Below are 19,574 nucleotides of genomic sequence, written 5' to 3' on the forward strand. Positions count from 1 at the left end.
TGTTGTTAAATCTTGTAATCTGATGGTTGAATGTAGATTCAGATGTCCGATCCCACTTCATAAAATGTCCTGGTTCATGTTTCTTTGTCTTCAATCGATGTTCCGGCCTTTTGAAATGTTCTGTCAAAGATTAGTCCTCGGTGTTGTTGGAACTCCAAAAGAAGCAGTTCAATTTGAAGCGTGTGACGTCAATACGAGACATGCGTGAAGTAAACCAGTAAATGTGTTTGTTAAATTGTGTGTTTGTTGATTTAGCCGTTTTATACCATAAATCAAAGCGGGTTACGAATCTTCCTAAAAAGAGTTGTGAAATTCTTTCACAATTGTCAAATTAGTTGATGTTATTTCATTTAAATGCTCTGCATATTTAACCTCGCGTTGAGAAGCGACATGGGGTACAAGAGAGATACAGGCAGGGGGTCCGACTGAGGAGGATTATTTTTATTACCCAAGCCAATCTTTGTAATCACAAGAGATTACACAGATTATTGTACACAAATTGTCTAGGGTGATGGCTGCAGTGATACACGTTACCTCTGGGTGCGCCTTTCCTGCTTGCGAAACAAGAGTTCTCTACTTTTTACTGTAACTTACAGTTTTGGGCCATTTCTTTTTATTCTGTGCTTTATTTTGCTGTACTCTAACAACATTTTTGCATCTTTCGTATGTTAAAGTCATGCTGAAAGTTCTAATATTCTCTTTTAGACACGCAATGTTTTATCATAATATTTGAGCACTCAATAGTGACTGAGACGAACATTGATAAACCAATTTCAAACTGTATACATTTTAAGGCTGAACATTGTTCTTACAGTAAGAAGCATGTAATGCAAACATTTGATTTCATTCAAACACAATGAAGTGACATCATCGCATTTTCAGTATAATGGCCCTGTACTATTGGAGAAGAAAATTGTTTGTCAGTTACGAAGTTTCATTAGCTCCTTAAGTAAAGGAAATTATACTTTTTAAAATTGACGAATAGAAAGAAAAAACAATGCCCTTTCCTTCAAATCCTGTTTCAACGCATTAAGATCAAATCCTTTTCATCATTTTACACCATCTAGTATTGTGGAGAAGTTTTTGTTTCAGATTATCCAAATGATTGCCCTATAAGATACGAAAATAAACTTGGAACTACTTATGAACTAATGTCAATTAAATAATTACAAGGAAAGGTCGTAATTGGATTACAGGTAAATCTAAATTCCTGTTAAGGCTTCTGTTTGCTACTGTTGGTGCGGTTGTTTGTCTGTTGTTGACCTAACACTGGCCAGTGTTGTTTCTGGGAAGTTATATAGTCTAAAACGTAAATTTCAGAGTATGGACACATTACACATGTCTTATTTACATATTTTACCTTTACTTAGCCTTATAATTACATTATTAGTGTTTATATAACTAATAAAATAAATTTCTTGTTTTGTATATTTAGGTGCATTTAAAATTGTTTCACATGCATTGCCTACACGTGCACACAACTCTTGAAATTATATACAAAGTTCTACTAATATACAAAGTTCTACTAATAGTAGCAGCATTTCCAGATTAATATGTTAAATAACCGAGGGGTGAATTTTGCAAATGGGTAACCACATAGTGCTTAACATTTACAGACGACAGTATTGTGTATTACCTACTTGTTTGATAAGACAGCAGCCTTAGAAACCATCCATAAAATATACATGTGTGACACCTTTTAATAAGAAGTTGTACAATTCGGACATCCAAATCATTGACCACTTCAAGGAAGTCCCCCAAAAGGGCAGAACGATTACGACGCCGTCATTAGACAACAGCGCCCCCTTCAGCCAGAATAAGAAAACCAAAGAACAAGCGACGTTTGACTATTAGTTCGTGCTCATGCTGTATAAATTACACGTCGGGAGAAAGAGAAATTTAATAACTGAACTGTTTTGATCACTTTCATTAAACATGTTTAAATGTAATGTACGACACCAAACCAACATATGACCATAATTAAATTGTTATAAACACTTTTTTGGTTAGTATATTATTACTATATCGCAACCTTCGCCTTTATTTAAAACGTGTCATTTTATCAATAAGATCTGTTTCCCCCTTTTTGTTACCTAAGCAAATTGATCTATTTTCTCCCGCCCCTCCCCCACCACTTGCAATAAAGAAAAACACGTGATGGATTTTCATGGGGAACGTGGAGTCGACCCCATGTGGACTTTGCCGTTTTAAGACCTGGTTTACTAGACCGTTGTCTGCAACCGGTCGTGTTCGCTGTATTATAATTCCACGATATATATAGTTAACGTGATGTTCGAGTGGATATTTCTGTGATCTGTATTAGCATGCCGCTGTAACCGTAGGGCAGAAATTAGACAAAGCATTTACACCTCAATATCCTGGCTTTTCACAAGCCACGACATGGAGTTTTCGCTACGGAATGGATCGGACGGAGCCATGCGCTCCTCTTCCACTTGTCGCAGAATACCCCCCTCTCACATCACATCTGAATGGAAAATGCAGCGTGCTTTCGCTCTAACGCCACACTATTAAAGCGGGCAAATCAGACTGTGAAGTTCGGGCGACGGTGGGTAGGTTTACAGGCACCAGAGGCCTATCAGAAAGGGTAGACCTTACTACAAGTTCCCGTTTTTTAAGCGCACTGTCACTTTTAAAGCTCGAAGTCACGCCTTTTAGCAAACGACACCTCCCACTTCTACACGGTCCGGCGCGCTGATTGGACACGTGCGGCGGTCATCGAACGCCCTTTCGGCATCCCATTGGCTCGCCGTTGCCTTTCACTCCAGGCTCTCGCGGGGCTGCTGTAGGAAGATGGCGGCCGAACTGGTAGAAGCGATGGTGAGTAGATGAGATTTTTAAAAATAGTGGAAGTTAAACGAGCCAGTCGAACCGACATAGAGGAAATTACGTTCGTTAAAAGACAACTCGAGCGTATAAGCATACTGTGTTATTTTGTGCGTGTACGAGACCGGTGGTAGTCCGTAAAGTGCGTTGGCAATTTGTATGTGTTGAATGGTCATGTTTCAATTCCCATTGAACTGCATACATAGTCAACTACAACGGGGCGTCACGGCGTTATATTTGCGTTTTCAAACGTTAAACTCGAACTTTCGGCACGCGCCGATAATCCCCCAAAACAATCTAGGCAGGCAGAACACTGGGGTATGAGACACAGCCGGTGCGCGTGTACGTGCGCGCGCCGGAGCAAGGGACACAGCAGGCTAGCTGGTTAGCCTGTGAAAAAGGAAGACTAGCCTTCACAACGCAGGCGCCAAAATAAATCGCTGTCTGCATAGACCAGTTCCGACATGTCATATCTCTACGCGGTGGGCTGTTGTAAAGGGGTTCGCGTGTAACCGGTCGGGGACGAAGACCGGTTAACCACAACAAAACAATCAGAAGTAACGTTAGCACAGCAGTGTACTAGTATGCGGCTAGTTTAGAGTGGTGCAGGTCAATAAATAAAGGTGGACTATTGACAGTCTCTCATGTGGGTCCCTTGACAGGATGCATCATTTAGATGTTTGTCTAGTGCCCAACGTTGACTGCTTTCTCTTGATAGGTTGATGAACAGAATCGCTTTACCTGTTTTGCTGTAGTCATTTTTATGTGGTGTGTCATCTGCCTTTGTTCATATTACGTACATGAGCAGGAACATGCTATTATTATGACAAAAACGGCAAACATTAATGTTAAATGCTGCTGTTATTGTTCTGAAACCTCGTATTTCGTGATTTTCTTCATCATCAGTATTAGTCACCCTTTCTGCTTGTCACTGTGTTTTGCAAATGTCTAACCAATAAGAGTATTTAAAAGGGCTTGGCAACTTTGACAACACAATATTTAATCATTTAAACAGTGTTTTTTCCTACAAACGGTAAATTTTGGACATCCAAAGTTCGTCAGGACAGCGGCGATATACTAATAAGGTTTGATTGGTTCAGGACCATTCACATTAGACTCAAAACATTTGATTTGACCTACAACCTTCTGATACCATCCAGATCACCCCACTACTGACAAACAAATAAATGAAATGTGTTAAAGTGCAGGATACAGAGCATTTGTAAAGCTTAATTGATCATCTTGTTCCCGTTTCTCATTTTCCTGCCCCGTTTTGACTTCCCAGAACATGGTGAAAAGTTTCCGGGTCTCTGATCTGCAGACGCTGCTGGCCTCCATGGGTCGCAGTAAAAGCGGGTTGAAGCAAGACTTAGTAGGACGAGCTCTCAGGCTTGTGCAAACAGAGTACAGTCCAGAGCTGCTAAAGAACGTCCGGCAGCTCTATGAGACGCGATATCCCAAAGCGTCAGCTTGGCTGGCTGCCCGACGCCCAGAGACTGTACCCGTAAATTACCCCGCCCTCAACTCCTCGCCCAGAAACGCAGCCCAGGGCGCAGACTACCTCAACGGGGTCCCCAAACCGGCGCCACCTCCTGCGACCGAAGTCAAACTGGTGCCCTTACCATTCTACCACAACTTAGAAACACTGCTGCCACCCACAGAACTTGGTGAGTAACTTCAATACAACAACAGCACGAATGTTGAATTATAAAAGTAATTACAATAGCTGTGCCCAGCAGGTTAGAAAGTATGCAAGCTAGTTTTGTTTTTCTCGCTCTGTGCAGTTTCTCAGAACAGCGAGAAGCTGCAAGAGAGTCAGTGTGTTTTCGAATTAACACCAAGCCAAGTGGAACAGATCCGCAATGCCAGGTAAGTTTCAGTTTTGTGATGTCCTAAAGGCCTTTGCAGTTACAATACGTGCAAATAATTGAAATATGTATTTATCATGTATTTACCATTTTTTGTACCTGCACAGTGAACTTCGACCAGGGATGAAATCAGTTCAGGTGGTTCTCAGGTACGACAGTTTCTTTGTTAGCAAAATATCAGGTTCTGCTAAAAGCTTTTAGTTAAAGGAGTTTAATATCGCTTTACTTCTTTCTTCTCCTAGAATCTGTTACACAGACTCTATTGGTGTTCAGGAGGACCAGTATCCTCCCAATATTGCTGTGAAAGTGAATCAGTCCTACTGTCATGTACCGGTAAGTGTTGTGAAATTGGATTGGGGGAAAGAACAGATGGTGTGGTTACATGTAATGGGTGACTGTAAAAACGTCAGGCAGGGCTCAACAATAAGGACTTCTGGGGGCCCCCATGGGAGACCTTCCGGCCAGAGAACTGAGTGTCCCGACCGGGCCAGTGCTGTATCGCCACGAAAGTTTATAATTTGCAAGGTTTTAAGCCTTGCCATATTCTCAAGATGACGCAAAGAAAACTTGATTCGGTTCTCACTGTGTGTGTGATGGGCTGTGTGTATGATTTGCGCAGTGCCGTGAAGCAGCATCTCTGACAACGCACAAAATATTGAATTGAGTTCTCTTTCACGTCTTCTTAACAGACATATCCACTCAAAATTATGCCAAAATGCGCATATTAGCAAGTATCCTTGTAAAAGGAATCCAATCTTGCCTTATAGGAAAAGTTCACCTCAAAATCTAAATTGAATTATTTTTTATTATTATAACCAAAATAATGACTTTAATGAATATATTCTCAAACCAAATGTGCATGCGTCAAAATGCTCTGGTGAACGCGCACCATAGACTGACAAGACTTGAGAGCTTACCCCTGCTGCATGACAGAGGAGAATATATCGATCAAAGCTGTTATTTTGGTTGGTTTTTTGACATAATGTATTCTCGTCACTTCAAAAAAAATCAATTGAGCCACTATGAGCGGATGGACCAATTGGTGGGTCCAGTGAAAATTTTGGCTGGGCCAGTAAAAATTTTAAACGCTTGCCTGGCCGTGCCAGTAGAAAAAATCCTAAGCTTTGAGCCCTGTCAAGTCAGGCGTTTTTTAAACATTGTCGTGCATTAATATTTTGTTGCATTTAAATTTTTGTGTTATGTTTATAGGTGCCATTTACATTTTTTTTAAATCTCAGAATTGTATTTATTTTATGAGCTGTAAGTTGTTGTCCTCTCATTTCTTTGGGTTTAGGGTTACTACCCTTCCAACAAACCTGGCGTTGAGCCACGCCGGCCATGTAGACCCGTCAACATTACGCCCTGGTTACACCTTTCCTCCGTCACTAACAGAGTCACAATCACGTGGGGCAACTTCGGAAAGGTAAATGGGTTAACTAAGTATTCAGGTGCACTATAGGTATTGTTTATTTTATTTCCCTATTGAGTTCAAAAAGAATACCTTGTTTTGACAGAAATTATTAAGTTTATAAAAAATAAATATACAATCTTTGTTTTGGATCCAGCGCTACTCTGTGGCAGTGTACCTGGTAAGGGTGTTCACATCTGGAGATCTCTTCAACCAGCTGAAGCATTGCTCGGTTGAGAGTCCCGAGCGTTGTCGGGAACGCAGTAAGTTTTTCCACTTTAATAGGTACTCCTAAATTTATGAATGAAAATATAATCTAAATAGTACATCAGGAATGTAGTCACACTTATAGCCAATAAAAAAATATATGTTTAGTAGAATAATTTGGTTTGTTTGTACACAGTTCAGGACAAGCTGCGATTTGATCCTGAAAGTGAAATTGCCACTACAGGACTGCGAGTGTCTCTCATCTGCCCTGTAAGTGTTCGGTTTATATCTTATGCACATTAATACTTTTCACAATGTAGATTGATAATAGGACTAATGAATCTTTTTCTAATTCAGTTGGTGAAGATGAGGCTTGGAGTGCCATGTCGGGTGCTGACATGTGCTCATCTGCAGTGTTTTGATGCTGTTTTCTTCTTGCAAATGAATGAAAAGAAACCCACATGGACCTGCCCTGTATGTGACAAACCTGCTCCCTTTGAGCTTCTTACTATTGATGGGTAAGTGCTCTACATATTTTACACTTATCCGTTGGATCCTGGCTACAATGCTCAACGGAAGTGATTTGTGTGTGGTTCAGGTTGCTCTCCGAGATCCTTAAAGAGACGCCAGAGGATGTTGAAGAGATTGAATATTTAACTGATGGCTCGTGGCAGCCAATCAGAGACGACAAAGAAAAGGAAAGAGAGCGAGAAAACAGTTGCACACCTGACTACCCAGTTGTGGATATATGTAAGAAGACTTTGTGTAAGTTTGAATACTCTTTATAGAAATGGCATTAAAAATAAAATTATAATTTTTAACTTAAGGTGTTCCTGAGGCGAATGGCCACTCCCCAGCACACAGCGGAACAAACCAGACCGGGAAGTCTGGATCAAGTGGCCCGTCAGCAGGAACCGGCGGCGGGTCTGGGGGAGCGGCGGTGGTGGACCTGACTCTGGACGACTCGTCGGAGGAGGAGGGAGGGGGAGGGGCAGAGGACAGCGAGGACACTGATGATAGCCAGGACAGCCCCGCCCCTAAGAGGGGCAGATACGATTATGACAAAGACCTGGTTACTGCATACTGAGACTTACAGGACATTTAGACTTATTGGGGTGTAGATGGGATCTGAGCCTTGGAATTTGCAAGAATTGTGTTCCCATGTCCTTTTTGAAAGCAAACACACTCATGCACGTACACATGCACTGCTGACCTCTGGAGCAGATGGGCGTCGTCTTCACATCCATGGAATATCCATAGATGCCCAGTAAAGCCATTCCCTGCATCATAATACTGTATTCTCCCTTTAAAGACCATGGAAGAATAAGACCACCGCCTTCAATTCTCTATTTCCTGTCCACATTGTGCTTTGACAGAAATCACTTCAACACGCTTACGTTTTCTTTTTATATGGAGCTTTGTGGTACTCCTATTAAACCTTCATGATGTTGCAAGATTAAAATAGAAGTGACATGAGACAAGCCACAGGATCTAAAAAAGTTCTTTTTTTTTTAGAGACAACCACTCATAATCTAGACATTCTCTGTAAGTTCTCAAGCTCTTTATATGTGTGTTTCATTATGATTTGAGGCCATTCTGAAGAATTTTCACCATCTCTGTCCTTTTTTATTTGACCGTAGAAGTTGACAATCTACCTCAGTCTAAAAGCAGACTTGACCAGAGGGTTATTTAAAGGCTGATAAATCCATGACGTGATTTTTGGTTTTCGATCCCTTTTCTTTTTCTTTGTGAGTTTAACAACACTGGAGGGAATTCAGCATTATGCATTATTTTGTGGTTGCCCCTTTAGGCATCATATTAAAAACAGTTATGACTCGCTAAATTAGTTTTTGTTTAAGTCTCTCGACCAACAATGTCATCCAACATGCTCAATGCATTATGGTTTGAACCAGACTTAATGTGGTGCACGGTTACAAATCGGCACTCAGAGGGAATGATGTTTTAACATTGATGGTCAGCAAGTAAATATTTTATGGTAGACCATGTAATAATGATAATGTATTATTTCTGATCATTTATGAGAACATTGTTTAATCGCATCTATGTAATTTATCCTTGTGGAAAACGCAAAATGAGAATCCATCTTTTTCTTCACTTTCAGACTTTACTACTAAATATTAGGTTATATGAGCAGGGGATGCTTGTGTTGCTGGCGTTACACCATGTGACATGCATGAACACAGAAATGAAAGTAATATTTTCCGTTTTGCAGTTTGACTTTGATTTCTCTTAAGAAGAATGGCGGAGCCTGTTGTATGCAGATTATTGACAGGGGGTTTGTGTTCATTTGTGTTGTGAACAACAGGCGACGAAGGTTTTGATATTTGTCTTGTGGACTTGGGTGTTCCTGACCGGCTTCATTCTGAGTTTCATTTTTTGGAAAAGTATTTATTGGTTTAAAGATTTTACCTTGTTTGAATGGCGTTTGCTATTATTTGTGCATTTTGCAGCAATTATTGTTTATTTTTAGATGCAGAGAATGTTTGGTTTAAGACTGGTTTATGTCAGTGAAGTTCTTAAAAAGTTGGTTTGCGATGGTAGTTATGCTGTTTTTTTCTCACAGCTGCAAATTCAGTTTTATTTATGACAGAATACAAGGGGCTTGGGCAGGACTATGCAGAATTGACCTAAACCACAAAAGGAAGCTTGCGCTAAATGACCAAACCTATATGGCACATTCAGGCAGTTGATCTGTTGAGGAAGACTCAGGGATGGCTTGTTAGCTCTACTTGTCTTTACAGTTCTTCATGCATGACACTCAAACTAAGATCCAGCATCGCATACTATATTACCTTGACCATCAGGTTACAGATAAAGCATTTTTAACTGCTCGGTTCTTAAAAAATGAGTGTATATTAAAGTCGGTGTATAAAGGGTGCGCCCCCCGCCCCCCCCCCAAGGTTTTTGAGAAAGCCACTGCACATCTTCTACTGGCAATTTTACTTTCTTGCAAACTTTTATTTAAACAAATCCTGAATTCTGACTTGAATACACAGTACTGTATCCTATCTGTGCTTGGGAATGTCTCGACAGAAAAGTATTGCACTGAATGAGGTGAAATGATGTGCATTTTTTGGTTTGTCTTTGGGTCAGCATGGTCTTCCATTTTCTCCTTATAATATGGCCAACTTTTTCTTAAATAGTAAGTACTGCAGTTGACACTTTCATATAATACATCCCCGATGTAATATGTACCCCTAAATCTGACATTTTTGTAATTCCAGTTGAAGGTAAGGAACTTTTTGAATAGACTTCCATATTTAGAAACATAGATCAATCAAGTAGAAAAATGTGAATAATGTAAATTTGCTCTCGATTAAAAGATAATGGATGGTGATTGATATAACAAAATATATTTCCAGCTAAGGCCAGAGGTGGCCTCTGTGTAGTCGGGTGAGGTTGAAATCTAAGGGTTTCTTTCTTTGGGAATGGAGGCATACCCTTTAGTTACAGTGCTTAAGACAGCATGGGCAGTGGCTTGCAGTTCTTGTAAATGTTTTGTTTGTGTCATTTTATATGTTCATATTAAAAGCCAATAAAATGAATAATATTTTATCAAATTTTGAATTGCCTCCAGTTGCTGGGCACAAACACGTTGTTATTGGCTACTTCATACCCTTCATAGGAAAAATGTATATTGGTCGTCAACAATGTCCATAACACGGGACTTGACATTGGAGCGAATCAGTTGTCCTTGTCTGAACTTTACAACAAAACTGTAAAACCTTAACACCTGTAAATTATGTGTGCAATTAAACTGATTTAAAATAAATCTAGAATTTGTCTTTCAGTGATTTTAATCATTAAGTTTCTCTAATTATTTAAACATATGACCTGTGAACAAAATGGCTATTTTTAAACTAGTTTCTGCTTATATACCCCAGCTAAAATGAAACTGGTCATTTAATTGTAATATACACAGATATACTTAGCCCTATCGCCTAACGATTACAGCCCCATTGACTCCCTGCTCAAATGCATTGATGAAATAAATTTCAGTTTTTCAGTCTTTCTTCAGTTAAACAAAGACAAAACTGAAGTCATTGCGTTTGGAAATAAAGATGAAGTTCTCAAGGTGAACGCGTACATTCACTCTAAAGGTCAAACAACAAAAAAATCAAGTCAGGAATCTCCGTGTGTCTCTAGAGTCAGACCTTAGCTTCAGTAGTCATGTGAAAGCAATAACTAAATCAGCATACTATCATCTGAAAAATATTGCAAGAATTAGATGCTTTGTTTCCAGTCAAGACTTAGAGAAACTAGTGCATGCTTTCATCACCAGCAGGGTGGATTATTGTAATGGACTCCTTACTGGCCTCCCCAAAAAGACCATAAGACAGATGCAGCTCATACAGAACGCTGCGGCAAGGATTCTGAGCAGAACCAGAAAATATGATCATATCACACCAGTCCTCAGGTCTTTACACTGGCTACCAGTTACATATAGGATAGATTTTAAAGTTTTATTACTGGTATATAAATCGTTCAATGGCCTAGGACCTCAATACATTGCAGATATGCTCATTGAATACAGACCCAAAAGAACACTCAGGTCATTAGGATCGCATCAGCTAGAAATACCAAGGGTTCTCTCCAAGCAAGGAGAGTCTGCATTTAGCTATTATGCGAGCCGCAGCTGGAACCAGCTTCCAGAAGAGATCAGATGTGCTCCCACAGTAGCCACATTCAAATCCAGACTCAAAACAAATCTGTTTAACTTTGCATTTGATTAATGTGCCACTGTGCCTCTGACCATCCGACTGTTTGTGCAGTTCTTTATTGTATTTATTATCTATTCTAAACTATATATTTTTTTTTTATTCTTAACTGGTTAATTTTTATTTTTCTTATTTCTTCTAAACTATGTTATTTTATTTTTTATTCTTAACTGGTTACTTTTATTTTTCTTATTTCTTAACTGTTTTATCAAATGGATATTTTTGGATAATATGCCTTGCCTTGCCATTGTCCATAAAAATAAATAAATACAAATTTAAGCAATCTGTTGAGGCCATGATTGTCTACAATGATATGAGTGGGGCCATTCACAGTCAAAACAACAGCATCATCCCTTATGAAAATTGTTTCATTAGTAGTATATAGTTAAGCCATGGTTACTAATGTGATCCGATGGTAAATTTGTGGTTACTATGATTTAGCTACAAATGCAATAATCAGGCTACTAGTAAAGACATGGTGAACTTTCAAGAGGAAATCTAAAATGTTCTATTCAAGGTGAGGATCAGACTCACGAAGAGGCGACGACAAATCAAAGCAGTTCCTCAATCGACCACTAGATGTTACGCTTGCTCAAATAATCGCTGCTTTGCGACTCGGATCTCGCGATAGCTTAATCGCTCTGACGGCGGTTTCACGAGAGCTCGCTCTTGGCTGGAGACCGGCGGCTTCCTGAACGGACTTTTTTACCCCTCCTGTTTTTCTTGGGGGAAATTTCAACACGAGTTTTCTAGGGACGACACCTCGCGTCCTCTGGGCCAAACAGTTTCGGACAGCTTTACGTGGGCAGTCCTGCGGCTGCGATCGAGAGGCCTAACTTGTCTTTTTGCCGCCGTCTGTCTGTGGGAGCGCTCGCGAGTCAAGAGGCCGTATCGCAGAGACATGTTAAACTAAACTGCTTTCCTACACCCTTCATGCACTATTGCGCCTATGGCACTGGCTCTTTTGAACTGTCACGTTTATTCTCTTTAATACAGCTTGCGGAGGCATGGCAGGGTGTTGAAATTTGGGACTGAAAGATCCGAGAAACTTCGGGCCAGCAAAGGATTGAGTGCTCGATAGACAGCTGCAAATTATAGGGATAGGCACCTTGTTGTACTCTTTATTATTGATAGCGGGCAAATATGGCCCCCAAAAAGAGACCACTCCCCTTGGTCATAGCCCCCACTGGAGAGGGACAGTCCACCAACATAGATGCTGCTGCAGAGTAAGTAGACCATCTTGTTATATTTGACTCTTGCTTGGTTACTTCAGCATGTCTCACCTTAAACTGTTCTCTGGTCATCAGAGCCAACCTGGAGGCCTTGCAGAGGAAGTTGGGGGAGCTGGATTTGGACGAACAGCAAAGGAAGCGTCTCGAAGCTTTTCTCACCCAGAAAGCCCAGGTGGGCGAGCTTAAAGATGAAGATTTTGAACCAATATGCGAATTGGGCGCTGGCAATGGTGGGGTGGTCCACAAGGTCCGACACAAGCCCTCAATACTAGTCATGGCCAGGAAGGTATGTGGTCACCTGTTGCGTTTCTCTGAATGTTATGTTGTCGGAGACTGAACGACTTCGTGTCTTTCACAGCTTATACATTTGGAAATCAAACCAGCCATCAGGAACCAGATTATACGGGAGCTGCAGGTTTTGCACGAGTGTAACTCACCGTACATCGTAGGGTTTTATGGCGCCTTCTACAGCGATGGAGAAATCAGCATCTGTATGGAGCACATGGTGAGAAAATAGAACCGGGGTTGTCTATACGTTTATATACATTTTGAAAAACTTGAATTGAGGTAATGCTATGCAAATAAAGATCCAAAATCTGTCTTTCTGCAGGATGGAGGCTCATTGGATCAGGTGCTTAAGGAAGCGAGAAGAATCCCTGAAGAAATTCTTGGCAAAGTTAGCATAGCTGTAAGTATTACCTTCTTTTTCTGTTAAGTGCTTTCTGTTTGTTAGCTTATAAAAAATATAGTATATTGTTCAGCAATTAGCATGGATATGTTATGTTGATTTATGAGTTTAGTATTTTTTCAATGTTCACTTAATATTTTTACTGGTGGTGCTTTCAAGGGGATGTATTCTCGGAGAGGATTTTGGCATGTAGAGAGTCTAACTCTTTCCTAGAAGTTGCTCTAAATTCATTGTCTTTAAGCCCTGCCGCTACAGCTGTCCAAGCTATGCTTTTGTAACAAGTTTAGCACCCTTAATAATACATTTCAAGACCGTTAATAACCGTCTTTACTTTGCCTCCTGAGAGCAATGTTTTTGTTATTGTGCATAATAAAACGCATACATTTCTTTGTGAGACCTGTAATAGTTTTGAGTAATGAAAGTCTATATTTATTTATTATATTTGAGTTAGTTGTCAGTTAACCTTTTTAATAGACCAATCCATTTTTACAATACGTTATTGGCTGCAGTTGATGCACTTAAAAGGTTTGATACTGCAAACTCATCGGGCATTTTAATATTGTTCACATATGTCAGGCTGTTGAATAACGTCTTCAAAGCTAAATTAAAATGAAGCGATGGATCAATTCACATGTAAAATGTTACAAATAACAAACTGCTGTCTTTCTATCAAAAAGCAAAAAAAACATTCCAACACTACTATGCACAAACTGCAATATAATAAAGCTGTGACCAAAACTGACGCTGAAACCAATAAATATGTGAAGATCTGTTTCTGTGATGCACTCATTTAAAATTCGTACCGTAAACAGTACAAAGAAGTTTTGTAAAGACTAGCCCATGTGAAATGTTCTGTTAATGAAGGAAGTCGGATGCCACATTGACAGAACAATAAACCCTGTTAATGTTATTTGCATATCATGCTGTCACATCTCTTTCCACAGGTACTCCGAGGACTCGCATATCTTCGGGAGAAGCACCAAATAATGCACAGAGGTACTTTAAGAGTAACATTCCTAGTATTTTTGACAACATGCATGCATGTATGAAGCGTAAGACACAGGTAGGATGAAGGCCCATTCAAGCATCTATTGAAATCTCATTATAAGCTTTTAAATGATTATTATAGATAGATTGCGCCTTACTTTTATAATTACTATTCTGATTTCACTTTGACACCCACCAGATATGTCAACAAACTTCGACTATTTAGGGACTTTTAATTTCAAGTAGAGCACCAGGTCTTTGTGTCTGGCGCAAACCAACACATGAAGGATAAAGTGTGCCTGAAGATGCGATGTAAAAACTCTTTTGATGCATTAAAATGGTAAAGCCTATTAGGGTCTGGTGGTGCCGTGCTGGGTTAGACAGGGAGGGCCAGGTCTTTCAGTTGTGATGTTGTGGCAGTGAACACTCTCTCTCTTGCAAGGAGCTGTCGAAGAGCCCAGCCGGTAATTACAGCCTCTCAGATGTGATTACATGGCAGCCGCACCCTGCAACCCCTGCCTGCTTTTTTCCTCACCCCTCTGTCCCCTCCCAGTGGGTGTCAGGGCAGAAGGAAGACCCTCCATGTGTGGAGTCATTGCATGTCCACACTGTTATTTGCTCATCTTGCCCTATGTTTAAATCGAGGGAGGTGGAAAGTCCAAACGCTTTCTTTTCTTTCCGCTCCACACAGCTCCGACTGCGTTGTCGGAGCTAGTTTGTAGTATGCGCAGCATCTTGTGAAATGTTTTTGCTGGGTGTGCAAGAAAAGGGCAGTCGAGTGGGGCTTAAGGAAGAAAAGGCAGGTGGTGCTGCTGGGATTTGGACCCTGGCCCTCTCTTCCTCCCCCTAGTGTCATTATCCCTCCATCTAATATGGTCTCTTTTTGGTCCCTACAGACGTTAAGCCCTCCAACATCCTGGTGAACTCGCGCGGTGAGATCAAACTGTGCGACTTTGGCGTGAGTGGCCAGCTCATCGACTCCATGGCCAACTCCTTCGTTGGAACACGGTCGTACATGTCGGTGAGTCACCCTCCCACTTCCCTCCCCAACCACCCGCCCTTTTCGTTCCAAGACCTGAGCCAGTGCCTGGGATTCTTCCAAGTGGCGAGGAGAAGGGCGCTGCCAAGTTTAAGCCCACTCCTCCTGGCCACCTGCAGGGTGCGGGCCCCACCCTAGTACAGCGTTTGACTCTCTCTGCTCTGTGCCTTGACAGCCGGAGAGACTCCAGGGCACACACTATTCAGTTCAATCAGACGTGTGGAGCATGGGCCTGTCACTGGTTGAGCTGGCTATTGGACGCTACCCCATCCCCCCACCCGATGCCAAAGAACTGGAGGCCATATTTGGCCGGCAAGTACTGAACGCAGGTGGGGCAGAAGGCCACAGCATGTCCCCGAGACCGAGGCCTCCAGGACGACCAGTCAGCGGTAGGACCTAATTTTGTTTTTCAGGACAGTGAAGTTGATGCAATATTAGCATTGCTTTAAGTACAATTTTATGTTATATAAGCAATGAATTAGAACTACTTCACAGATACCATATCTATGTAAAATATACATTTTTGTCAAGCCTTGCATATTCTTTTCCCTTAGGACACGGAATAGACAGTAGGCCAGCCATGGCTATATTTGAGCTACTGGACTACATTGTCAACGAGGTCAGAGAAAATGCTTAGCATGCAGCCAGCTTACTTTGTGTCTTTTTTGCCTTCTATTGTATTTTTATACAACAGCATGTATTGCATGCAGCAGTCTTGTCCATCCTTTATGTGTTTCCCTCCTGTCTTTTCATTTGCAGCCACCACCCAAGCTGCCCCATGGTGTCTTCACCACTGACTTTGAGGAGTTTGTGACGAAATGGTGAGCTCCTGTATTTGTTTCCTCTGCAATGTGTGGTGTTTTTCTTTTTCAAAATCACATTGACTGACTTTACATCAACACAAAGAGATCTGAGCTGGGTGTTGTTTCCAGATATCTTATATTATATTATTATGAGTTTCAGTAGGCAAAACTCCAAAAAGGTTTTTGCATTTCTTGCCCCCTAATAGACCTCTGATTTAAAAATTTTGTCAGTTTGAGGTTTTGTGTTTGTCCAATTGATTGTTTCTTATGTTCAACAGCCTCATTAAGAACCCAGCTGACAGGGCAGACCTCAAGATGTTAATGGTACGTATATTTTTCTCCATTGTAGCTTTAAATGAAGGTACATGGTAACATCCACCATATGGACAAAAGTAATTGGGACTGCCCCTTCTAACAAACATGTTCATCATTCCTTGTTATACTGTACAAAACCACATTAAAGAATTTTGTTTCCATCTTTGTTGCAACAGTTTTGGAAAGACCTTTTTCTGTTCCAAAATGACTGTACCCCTGTGTGCAATGGATTGATGGGTTTAGGTGACGAGTATTTGGCTCAGACTCTGTAAGTCATACAGAAGGTGTTCAGCTGGAGCTTTATGCAGACCAGTCAAGTTCTTACGCACTAGACTGAATAAATAAGTTATTGTTGAATCTCGAGCTTTGTGCACAGTGACATTGTCATGTTGGAATAGACGAAGGCCCTGCCTAAGATGTTGCTATAAAATAAGAAGCACACAATTCCTTAGAATATCATTATATGATGTAGCACATTGAGATATGTCCTTGTAGAAATGAGTAGTCAAAATGGGCATCCCAATACTTTTGTCCATATAGTTCGACAATGTTTTCAGAGAACCTTAACAACAATATCTAGAAACAAAACCTCATCAAAGGGGACTAGCATGGTTTGAGTGGGCTCCAGCGAATGCTTTTGAATAAGTCTCACTCTCTTTGGAGTGAAAGACATGTTTTGAACATACATTCAGTAATGTGTGGTTGCCTATTTTTGGCCAACGAGTAACTCGAGTTAAGACTTGAGTTTGAAATATGTTCTTCCCCTCCCACTCCTTTGGGTGCTTGAGCCAGTTTTAATACTTGTAGGTACTTACACCAGGATATCACGCTATATTAAGTAAGATCATCTCTTATAGACAATACATTTACTTGATAATCAAGGCTGGTCTTTATGACTTAAAGGTTTGCTTTATGAAAATGTATATTTTTTACTGAAGCAGTTAATCTCATGATATTTGTATCCAGGGCCACACGTTCATCAAGAGGGCCGAGGTCGAGGAGGTGGATTTCGCTGGATGGATGTGTAAAACCATGGGTCTTCACCAGCCCAGCACACCCACTCATAGCGCTGAATGAACCCTGGTTCACAGCGTAGCCACCCATGCCGGTTTCATCCTCCGCTCTACTTTGCTCCTTTCTTCTCTCACAGGCCTGTATGCTTGTAAGCCTGTCACACCGCTGTGCACTCTTTTGCCGTTTTCTGCTTGCTCTTCCCTTTTGCTGCAGTGCTTTCTGAGGGCATTGTTTTATAATGGAGCCTCTAGTGTTGGAACAAAGATTCATTTAACACTTAGTCATTTAAATGAATAAGAAGAAATCACTAAAGTGAAGTGGCTTTATTTTTAATGACCAGATTATTCAGGAATGTGTCCAAAATGGGTAAAGATCAAATGGGTTTTTGTTCATACAGTAGCCGTTTCATTAATTTTATTTTTTTCAGATTTTCAAATTGATAATATTACGCTTTATTGCTTAAAGGGATAGTTCACCCCAAAAAAAGAAATTCTGTCATTTACTCACCCTCAGGTTGTTTCAAACCTATATACATTTTTTTTTTGTTAAACACAAAGAAAGATATTTGTAAGAATGTTAGCAATTTGCAGTATATCATCCACTATCATAGTATGGAAAAATGAACACAAAGTTAGATAGTTTGAAGAATTTAGCAACTAAACAGTTCTGGTGCACCTTTGACTACCATTTTTGTTTCCTACTATGGCAGTCAATGATGTCACAGAATTGAAAATCGCTAACATTCTTCCAAATATCTTTCTCCGTGTTCATCACAACAAAGTAATTTATAAAGGCATGAAATGACATAAGGGTGAGCAAATGATTACATCCTTTTCATTTTTGGTTGAACTATCACTTTAAGTGCTATTTATTGGCAGTTAGTCACACTGTCTAAAATGCATAGCCTGGTTCAATGGCAGACATTTGATAATTAAATGCTATTTTTTATTTAAAAAAAAACATTTAAACCAAAGAGGGCTACTGTGGATCATACATGTTTTATTTACGAAGGCGATTATAAAATATATCCAGGCCAAATCAACAACACTCCAGGTATAGGTGTTCATCTAAAAAACTTTGATCCTGATCATATATTTTGATTGATATTCTATCAACAGTTGTATTCCCCGAACAGTGGATCTCAAATGCTTTCATCATCTTTCTTAAATTTGACATTCTTATATTTTTTTGTTTTGTAGTCATCCTAATAAGGTTTCTTGCTTTATTTTTCAACTTTAAAATGATCCTTGGAAAGGTATATTTGGGAAGACGTGTTAAGTTTGTTTCAATGTACTTTTATCTTTAAAAACAAATTAAGCTCAAGACAGTGCTTATCCTAAAAGTCTCTGTGAACCTTATAATCACATCTAAGCTACTCCAATCAGGTCCAGAATATGTTCACTCTGAGACTCATCCTCAATGGTATATTAAGAGCAAAGTAACGTCTCAGGCCACCATATATAGTGCTATGCAGATCAAATGGAAGATTATTGACGTATTAGTTGGTCTTATAAATACACGGATGTTACAGATGGGCATTGTGAAATGTGGCTAATGCCCACGTGTTCTTGATAGCTTGGTGTTTCTTTTTTCTCTAGTATTTTTCAGTAATGTTGAAACTGTATTACTGCTCACTGGCATTCAGCTTCGACCGAGAGAATGCGTCACCACACCTATGTGTATAACAATATGTACAGTACACACGGTACTGTTTTTCAGTCTTAAAAAACATTTTATGTGGGGTTTTTTTGACTAGAAGAGGATATAAGTCATTTTGTTACCATATGGAATGTGTTGAATACAATTCTAATATAAAAATAAAACTTATTTGTGAATGATTATTTTGCTTCAATTATTGGAAATAATATTGTATTTATAGTATTGTTTATGCATATTAAAATGATTACATTTTAATGTAATGTATTTGAACAATTAAGCACTAAAGCCATGGGGTTATGTAAATGCAAGAGGCAAACTGTGCTTTTAAGGTGAACAGTTTTAATAAATTAGTCAAATTTGGTGTCCTTCTGGTTAAAGCTAAAGACACATAAAAGGTTAAAAGCTCAACCTGTTACTATTGTAAGTGATAAACATAGCAGATGGATAAGAAAATCTTCCTGTTTGAAGTGTCATCATGTACCTGTAACTTTTATGTTTTTGCTGGGATGTTGTATTAATTCATCTGACTGGAACTTACAATTTATCAATAATCTATAAGAAATATTATTTATAGAATCTAAGGATATTTACAGGATTAAACTTCATACTAATGTTACATATAGCTTTAAACAGTCCATTATTAGGCCTGTGGTGAAATATATAAGAGAGAAACAGTCGGCTAGTGTTTTACCACACACAAAGTAGTAATGACTGTTGTCATGAAACGATTTATGCCATTTTTTGCAGTCACTTCTGCAAAATGTTATGTGT

At 39.8% G+C, this 19,574-nt stretch overlaps 2 protein-coding genes across 4 annotated transcripts; both read left to right on the forward strand.

Annotated features, from left to right (window-relative positions):
• The first annotated feature begins 2,169 nt into the window (after positions 1-2,169).
• Positions 2,170-10,146, forward strand: pias4a (protein inhibitor of activated STAT, 4a). Of its 3 annotated transcripts, none has more exons than XM_079471372.1 (11): positions 2,170-2,838; positions 4,130-4,511; positions 4,629-4,713; positions 4,820-4,861; positions 4,955-5,045; positions 6,007-6,135; positions 6,278-6,383; positions 6,524-6,597; positions 6,685-6,845; positions 6,926-7,077; positions 7,155-10,146. In XM_079471372.1, the coding sequence occupies exons 1-11, from the start codon at positions 2,812-2,814 to the stop codon at positions 7,412-7,414; spliced, it is 1,509 nt and encodes a 502-aa protein (XP_079327498.1). In that variant the 5' UTR covers positions 2,170-2,811; the 3' UTR covers positions 7,415-10,146. The 3 variants fall into 3 exon arrangements, with proteins under 3 accessions (XP_079327498.1, XP_079327499.1, XP_079327500.1); XM_079471373.1 differs by having other exon boundaries at positions 2,838-2,986; positions 7,155-10,137; XM_079471374.1 differs by lacking the exon at positions 2,170-2,838 and adding an exon at positions 3,169-3,490 and having other exon boundaries at positions 7,155-10,137.
• Positions 10,147-11,689: 1,543 nt separating this feature from the next.
• Positions 11,690-18,983, forward strand: map2k2a (mitogen-activated protein kinase kinase 2a). Its single transcript, XM_079471839.1, has 11 exons — positions 11,690-12,292; positions 12,374-12,584; positions 12,657-12,803; positions 12,909-12,986; positions 13,931-13,982; positions 14,870-14,994; positions 15,188-15,401; positions 15,567-15,631; positions 15,772-15,833; positions 16,094-16,139; positions 17,097-18,983. The coding sequence occupies exons 1-11, from the start codon at positions 12,210-12,212 to the stop codon at positions 17,205-17,207; spliced, it is 1,194 nt and encodes a 397-aa protein (XP_079327965.1). The 5' UTR covers positions 11,690-12,209; the 3' UTR covers positions 17,208-18,983.
• Positions 18,984-19,574: the final 591 nt, after the last annotated feature.

Source organism: Barbatula barbatula (genome assembly GCF_947034865.1).
Source record: "Barbatula barbatula genome assembly, chromosome: 13".
NCBI lineage: Eukaryota > Metazoa > Chordata > Actinopteri > Cypriniformes > Nemacheilidae > Barbatula > Barbatula barbatula.

Coding starts and splice junctions, on each gene's coding strand:
- pias4a (XM_079471372.1), top strand. CDS start 2,812: ATGGCGGCCGAACTGGTAGAAGCGATG. Junction 4,862..4,954: donor TCAGTTCAGGTGGTTCTCAG/GTACGACAGTTT, acceptor TTCTTCTCCTAG/AATCTGTTACACAGACTCTA. Junction 6,136..6,277: donor CGTGGGGCAACTTCGGAAAG/GTAAATGGGTTA, acceptor TTTTGGATCCAG/CGCTACTCTGTGGCAGTGTA.
- map2k2a (XM_079471839.1), top strand. CDS start 12,210: ATGGCCCCCAAAAAGAGACCACTCCCCTTGGTCATAGCCCCCACTGGA. Junction 13,983..14,869: donor GCACCAAATAATGCACAGAG/GTACTTTAAGAG, acceptor TGGTCCCTACAG/ACGTTAAGCCCTCCAACATC. Junction 16,140..17,096: donor CAGACCTCAAGATGTTAATG/GTACGTATATTT, acceptor ATTTGTATCCAG/GGCCACACGTTCATCAAGAG.